An 8,347-nucleotide genomic window follows, 5' to 3' on the forward strand; every position below is an offset into this window, starting at 1 on the left:
TATTGCATCAGTCAATGAAAACCACTGATTGTTCCTCCCTGTGCTCCCCTCCCTCCACCTCCCCGACAGGGAAGGGTATGATTACTACCACTACTTCTTCATGGTGACCAACGTCCTCTTCTATGTGAGCTCAGCCATCAACCCAGTCCTCTACAACCTGGTCTCAGCCAACTACCGGGAGATCTTCTTCAACACGCTCCGCTGCCTCTGCCTACCATGTCGTCGCAAGAAACAGAGACGTCCTCTGACCAGACACTCCATCAGCATCTGCAGTAACCACACCTTCTCCTCCAACATCATCAAGGAGACCGTCTACTGACGACGACAGAACCACACCCCTGATAACATTCCATTTCAGAACTGCAATGTATGTATTCTAGTACTCGGCAGGACTAAATATGGGCTTGATGGGGACTCTGGCACTTTGAATCACTAACACGTTGTGCTACATAGGCTACACACACAGAACAGATCCAAAATGTGATATTGGTATGATCACTAATAAAAGAAAGAAAGATTAAGTGTTGGATGTAATAGTCTTTAACGCTGTAAATATTGTAACATCTATGTACATTCAGATTTTTATAGAACTATCAATGCTACTCGGATTTAACCACTTACAGTAGTTTATAAAATGATATGATGACGATCAGAACATTCTGCACTTATCAGCATATGTATGGATCTTTGAAATAGGAGGCAAAAAACTCTACGCTGTGACAGTTACCAGGAAGTGACTTCCCCACAGTTTTTGAACATTGCAGGCTTTTTAATTGGTCTTCAATGGGAAAAAACTAAAAGCAATGGTGTTTCAAGGGCAAAAACTTCATAAAAGGCATCTGGCAGAAGTAAATTCATCCACATACACAAATATATGTGTATATATATATATATCTCTAATGTGTTTTCATGAATTTGATGAAATAATCGTGCATAAGATTAGGGGACATGACGTGGCAGTAAAGTGGAAGGGGCGGTGACTTTCACAGGGTGTTATCCAACTCTTTTTTGGGATCCAGAGAATGGTGATCAAATTAACCACCATTTGTTATCTGCTGAGGAACTAATGCCTGGAAAGAGTATTGATAAAAACAACATGTCTGGTAATTAAAACAATTAAATGGTCTGCTTGGAATGTGAATGTTAATGAAATGCTGAGAGAAGATGTAATATTATGAAGGGGAGCAACAGATGGCAGTTACAGTTAATGGATGATCTGCTGTGGGGTTGAGCCCTATAGGCTTTTCTAGTATGCCAACTCCTGACCAATTACAGCAAACACAGCTACCGTTGAAGTCAGAAGTTTACATACACCTTAGCCAAATACATTTCAACTCAGTTTTTCACAATTCCTGACATTTCATCCTAGTTAAAATTACCTTTCTTAGGTCAGTTAGGATCACCACTTTATTTTAAGAATGTTAAATGTCAGAAAAATAGTGGTGATTTATTTCATATTTTATTTATTTCATCACATTCCCAGTGGGTCAGAAGTTTACATACACTCAATTAGTATTTGGTAGCATTGCCTTTCAATTGTTTAACTTGGGTCAAATGTTTCGGATAGCCTTCCACAAGCTTCCCTCAATAAGTTGGGAACTGGAGGAAGCCTGGCACCATCCCTACAGTGAAACACAGTGGTGGCAGCATCATGGTGTGGGGATGTTTTTCAGCAGCATGGACTGGGAGACTAGCCAGGATCAAGGGAAAGATGAATAGAGCCAAGTACAGAGAGATTCTTGATGAAAACCTGCTCCAGAGCACTCAGGACCTCGGGCGAAGGTTCGCCTTCCAACAGTACAACGACCCTAAGCACACAACCAAGACAATGCAGGAGTGGCTTCCGGACAAGTCTCTGAATGTCCTTGAGTGGCCCAGCCAGAGCCCGGACTTGAACCCGATTGAACATCTTTGGAGAGACCTGAAAATAGCTGTGCAGAGACGATCTCATTCAACCTGACAGAGCTCAAGAGGATCTGGTGAAAAGAATGGGAGAAACTCCCCAAATACAGGTGTGTCAAGCTTGTCATACCCAAGAAGACTCGAGGCTGTAATCGGTGCCAAAGGTGCTTCAACAAAGTACAGAGTAAAGGGTCTGAATACTTATGTAAATGTGATATCAGTTGTTTTTTGTATACATTTGCAAAAATTTCTAACAACCCGTTTTTAATTTGTCATTATGGAGTATTGTGTGTAGATTGAGGGGGGAAAAATAATTTAATCAATTTTAGAATAAGGCTGTAACCTAACAAAATGTGGAAAAAGTCAAGGGGTCTAAATACTTTCCAATGGCACTGTATTAAGTGCATTAATGACAGAGTAACAGTTTGTTGTACAAGGCTATGCTCAGGATATCTAGGCACAAATCTGTTACCACTTTCCCAGCCATTGCCATGGTGATGGTTTGAATGTGATCCTAATAAGAAAACAAAACTTTTAAAGTTATGTTTTTCTCCCCAAAGATAACTTGGATATGAGGTGAATGTAGTCAACAGTAGCACAGCGTAGCCTAAATGTTTAAGTCTGGAATCCTAAATCAAAATAATGAGTAATGATTTAATTCTATGAATGGTGATCATCAAATTCCTGAACTGAAAGTGGATGCAGTATGAACAAGCATGCCCCTCTTCAACGCTGCTGGCAGGCTTTGATTAGTAACACAGTATGCACCAACAAACGCCTTGTAGCCTTCAATATAGTTTAACGTTTCAAAGTGTATTCCCCACGTGCACAGGATACAACAGGTGTAAATAGTACAGTGAAATTCTTAGTGGCTAAGGAGGGTGTGTCACGCCCCTCAATACGCCACAGTACATTGAAATAGACCACAACCCTGAACCATGGTACTTACCTACTGGGCAAAAACTTGTTAAATCAACATTGTTTTCACCTAATTTCAACCAAAAAGATCTATGTGATGATGTTAAATCAACACGGAAAACTCATTGCATTTGCAAAAAGTCATCAACGTAAGGGCATTTCAAATATTTTTCACGTAGCTTTTAACCTAAATCTAATGACATGGTGACATGTTTTGTCCATTTCACATTGAATTCACAATAGTTGACGTTTCAACCAAATGTATATCAAAACTAGATGTTGAAATGACATCTGTGTCCAGTGTGTAGCTTCTGACAGGTGCTGTTGTACGTAGTCATACCGTTTATCTAAGGATTTGCTCAGTACTCAGTGTACACCTGCTGCTTACTGTAACTACTGTTCTCTATGCCAATGGTGATGTCTTTGAGTTTTGATTATGCTATTTTTGTTATGGACAATGGAGGCTTATTTCTGCTTTATCTAAGAGTTATATACTGTATAGATGGCTCTGCTTTATATAATATATGTTTTGAAAATAAATCGTTCCATCTCATTTTGCTATCCATGAATAAAAGAGTGAATATAGTGATATCAGTTTCCTTGCTCTGTTGTTGATGATCTTCCACACACAGACACACACACACACACACACCAAGTACACAGACACGCACACACCAAGTACACACACACAGACACAAAGTACACACACACAGGCACACCAATCACACACACACACAGGCACACCGTGCATTCATACTGCCGCACACACTCACACACCAAGTACACACACCACACACTCCCAGATGGATACACCAAGAGGCAGGCATATCAAGCACATGCATCATTTAGCACAGATGTGTCTGACCTTTTCTAAAGTGTACCCTGGTGGCTTATCAGCTCTGCCTTTTATAATGGAGCTGTCGATCACGGGGGTCATGGGACAAGCTGAGAAAGAGTGTGTTCTTCATCCACCTAGCCCATTGAGTGTTTTGTGGTGATAAAAGTCCTCAGCCATAACTACAGTTGAAGTCGGAAGTTTACATACACCTTAGCCAAATACATTTAATCTCAGTTTTTCACAATTCCTGACATTTAATCCTGGCAAAAATTCCCTGGTCAGTTAGGATCACCACTTTATTTTAAGAATGTGAAATGTCAGAATAATAATAGAGTGATTTATTTCAGCTTTTATTTCTTTCATTACATTCCCAGTGGGTCAGAAGTTTACATACACTCAATTAGTATTTGGTAGCATTGCCTTTCAATTGTTTAACTTCATGTTTTGGGTAGCCTTCCACAAGCTTCCCACAATAAGTTAGGTGAACTTTGGCCCAATCCTCCTGACAGAGCTGGTGTAACTGAGACAGATTTGTAGGCCTCCTTGCTCGCACACGTTTTTTCAGTTCTGCCCACAAATTTTCTATGGGATAGAGGTCAGGGCTTTGTGATGGCCACTCCAATACCCTGACTTTGTTGTCTTTAAGCCATTTTGCCACAACTTGTAAGTATGCTTGGGGTCAATGTCTATTTGGAAGACCCATTTGCGACCAAGCTTTAACTTCCTGACTGATGTCTTGAGATGTTGCTTCAATATATCCACATCATTTTCCTGCCTCATGATGCCATCTATTTTGTGAAGTGTACCAGTCCCTCCTGCAGCAAAGCACCCCCACAACATGATGCTGCCACCCCCGTGCTTCACAGTTGGGATGGTGTTCTTCGGCTTGCAAGCATCCCCCTTTTTTCTCCAAACATAACGATGGTCTTTATGGCCAAACAGTTCTACTTTTTTTTCATCAGACCAGAGGACATTTCTCCAAAAAGTACGATCTTTGTCCCCATGTGCAGTTGCAAACCGTAGTCTGGCTTTATTATGGCGGTTTTGGAGCAGTGGCTTCTTCCTTGCTGAGCAGCCTTTCAAGTTATGTTGATATAGGACTTGTTTTACTGTGGATATAGATAATTTTGTACCTGTTTCCTCCAGCGTCTTCACAAGGTCCTTTGCCGTTGTTCTGGGATTGATTTGCACTTTTTGCACCAAAATACGTTCATCTCTAGGAGACAGAACGCGTCTCCTTCCTGAGCTGTATAACGGCTGCGTGGTCCCATGGTGTTTATACTTGCGTACTATTGTTTGTACAGATGAACGTGGTACCTTCAGGCATTTGGAAATTGCTCCCAAGTATGAACCAGACTTGTGGAGGTTTACCATTTTTTTCTGAGTTCTTGGCTGATTTTTGGGGATTTTCCCATGATGTCAAGCAAAGAGGCACTGAGTTTGAAGGTAGGCCTTGAAATACATCCACAGGTACACATCCAATTGACTCAAATGATGTCAATTAGCCTCTCAGAAGTTTCTAAAGCCATGACATTATTTTCGGGAATATTCCAAGCTGTTTAACGGCACAGTCAACTTAGTGTATGTAAACTTCTGGCCCACTGAAATTGTGATATGGTGAATTATAAGTGAAATAATCTGTCTGTAAACACAAAAATTGCTTGTGTCATGCACAAAGTAGATGTCTTATCAGACTTGCCAAAACTACAGTTTGTTAACAAAAAATGTGTTGAAAAACGAGTTTTAATCACTCCAACCTAAGTGTATGTAAACTTCCGACTTCAAATGTACCTCTATGTGATGAACAAAGATAGCAGTACATCGCTTATAAAGATTTGTTCAACAATTTAGCAAATGATAAAGCTGTTTTAAGGCATTGAACATGCAGGCAGCTGCGTTGAGTTTATTTTCAAGTGCTTTCCCTGTTTCACTAGTCTACCCTATACCGTACTTTCTCAGAGATGCAGATGAAGTACACTGTGACTCAAGATAACTCCCCATTCATTTGAATACCAAATTAACAGTGCAGAAGCCAAGTGACAGTTTGTAAAGTATTTTTCTTAGAGCAATAGCAATTTGCACAGATGCCCAACTTGGTAAAGGTAGGAGCTTTCTGAAAGTCCAACCCTGATGCAGCCTAATGTTCATGCCATTTCACCCATCTGTGCTGTTCGTCTTCACCCAATTCCATATTCCCCTCTGCTTCTCTCTATCTCACTCCATTTTCACTCTCTCTCTCTGCCTGTTCTCTCTCTGCTCTCTTTTGCAGGTCCTTGTTAGGGTTCAAGGAAACAGTTACCCTATTGGGCAAAAACTGGTTGAATCAACATTTTTCCACATTATTTCAACCAAAATATCTGTGATGGTGTTGAATCACAGTGGAAAACTGATTTGATTGGTAAAAAGTAAAGGCATTTACTCTTTTCACCAAACTTTTATCCTAAATCCAATGACATGGTGACATTTGTTGTTGATTTCACGTTGAATTCACGGATAGTTTTGACAACTGAACTAAATGTAAATCAAACCGAGAAGTTGAACTGACAACTGTGCCCAGTGGGATGGCTCTGCCTTTCTCTCTCTGTCCAGAGGGCTGAGTCACCCCCCTCATGATTATGTCACGAAGGCAGGACTTGATTTACAGCAGGTGTTGGGGGATTGCACAAAATAGGAACATGTGGATTAAAACAACCGGCATGGCACACCGGGTAGAGTTCACCTCAGTGACCAGCCTTCTCTTCTCAGGAAATCATGCAACATAAATCATAATCTCCTCTCATTTCTGCTCTGTCAACCGCTTGGCTACTCCCGTTCAGGGAGGGAGAGGAGCTTACAAGATTCCTGCCTGGCAGAGTGGAGAGAGAATAACTTGTAGCCTGCAGGGCAGACTGAATAATTCACTACAGCCAGGTTATGTTCGTTTTGTTTTAAAGCTGGAACCCAAGGGATTGTTTATTCCTGTAAACTCCAAATCTCCTTACTCTCACTAACGATAAATGCAGTGATCTGATGACAGCTTGAGTTAAGGAATGCATGTAAGATAGAAAATTATCTAAGACTTGCTTCATCTAAGACAGGTGCAGAAGATCTTCCATATTTCCAGTGGCGTCATTCCCATAGGGAACACAAGGGCATGTGCCCCCTCAGATATTTTGTTTTGTTTTTTTTGTGTTCAACTAACTACTAAACTTAATTTTTAAGCCCACGGCTTATCAGAATTATTTATAAAAAATATCTCTCAACAGTATTTTGTGTAGGGGGCACACTGACTGGCCCCCCCCCCCCCCCCCCCCCTATTCTCCCTAGTAAGTGGTTCCTTCCAAGGTACACAAAGGAGCAAAGATATGCTAGGCAGGATGCTAGATACTCTAGTGCGTGCAGAGAGTATCGTCAGTGGAGGAGGAGAGAGAGTGCAGCGTTTTATTTATTTTAGCTGCCGGTGATGGGAAGGACTCGCAAGATGTATGTTTTTAAATTAATTTGATCAAGCTATGTAGTCTATTAATTCCTTTTTGATGAATAAAAATAAAACAATGTTTTGCTATTTCTCTGTAATACTAGCCACCTACTGTAGCAATTTTATGAAGTTGGCTTTAGCTAGCTAGCTATAGAAGTTCCCAATCTCCCAACTTCATAGCTAGCAACCAAACCATTTCAGGCTATCAATCAAGTAGAGAACCTTGCCTAACTATCTTAGCCGGCATGCCTGTTGGCAAGGTAGCTACATTAGAAAAGTAATCCATTACTAAATGTACTGAATAAGACTTGCATTCCTTTCAATCTATTACCCAGATTTTAGCACAGATGCAGGGAAGCCTATTTGTGGAATCGTGTGGTAGCCAAAGAGGTGTTAAACAGATCAAAAAATATATATTTTGTATTCACCCCCTTGGCGTTTTTCCTATTTTGTTGCATTACAAACTAACTTAAATAGATTTTTATTTGGATTTCATGTAATGAACATACACAAAATAGTCCAAAATCAAACAAAAAACTTGTTTTAAAAAATGATACAAAAAAAAAACTGAAAAGTGGTGCATGCATATGTAATCACCCCCTTTGCTATGAAGCCTCTAAATAAGATCTGGTGCAACCAATTACCTTCAGAAGTCACATAATGAGTTAAATAAAGTCCACCTGTGCAATCTAAGTGTCACATGATCTCAGAATATATACACCTGTTCCAAAAGGCCCCAGATTCTGCAACACCACTAAGCAAGGGACACCACCAAGCAAGCGGCACCATGAAGACCAAGGAGCTCTCCAAACATGTCAGAGACAAAGTTGTGGAGAAGTATAGATCAGGGTTGGATTATAAAAAAATATCCAAAACTTTGAACATCCCATGGAGCACCATTTAAATTCATTATTAAAAAATTGAAAGAATATGGCACTAGAACAAACCTGCCAAGATAGGGCGGCCCACCAAAACTCACGGACCAGGCAAGGAGTGCATTAATCAGAAAAACAACAAATAGACCAAAGATAACCCTGAAGGAGCTGCAAAGCTCCACCGTGGAGATTGGAGTATCTGTCCATAGGACCACTTTAAGCTGTACACGCCACAGAGCTGGGCTTTACGGAAGAGTGGCCCGAAAAAAATAAGCAAACATGTTTGTTGTTCGCCAAAAGGCATGTGGGAGACTCCCCAAACATATGGAAGAAGGTACTCTGGTCAGATGAGACTGA

General features: G+C 40.6%; 1 protein-coding gene across 2 annotated transcripts in view; it reads left to right on the forward strand.

The window, feature by feature from the left end:
• LOC129830047 (neurotensin receptor type 1-like) overlaps positions 1-3,409 on the forward strand; it is a 64,706-nt gene extending 61,297 nt beyond the window's left edge. For both annotated transcript variants that reach the window (XM_055892218.1, XM_055892219.1), the window contains one exon: positions 70-3,409. In XM_055892218.1, the coding sequence (XP_055748193.1) occupies positions 70-319 (250 nt within the window). In that variant the 3' untranslated portion in view covers positions 320-3,409. The remainder of the gene's footprint in view (positions 1-69) is intronic.
• The last annotated feature ends 4,938 nt before the right edge of the window (positions 3,410-8,347 follow it).

This window comes from Salvelinus fontinalis, chromosome 31, assembly GCF_029448725.1.
Source record: "Salvelinus fontinalis isolate EN_2023a chromosome 31, ASM2944872v1, whole genome shotgun sequence".
NCBI lineage: Eukaryota > Metazoa > Chordata > Actinopteri > Salmoniformes > Salmonidae > Salvelinus > Salvelinus fontinalis.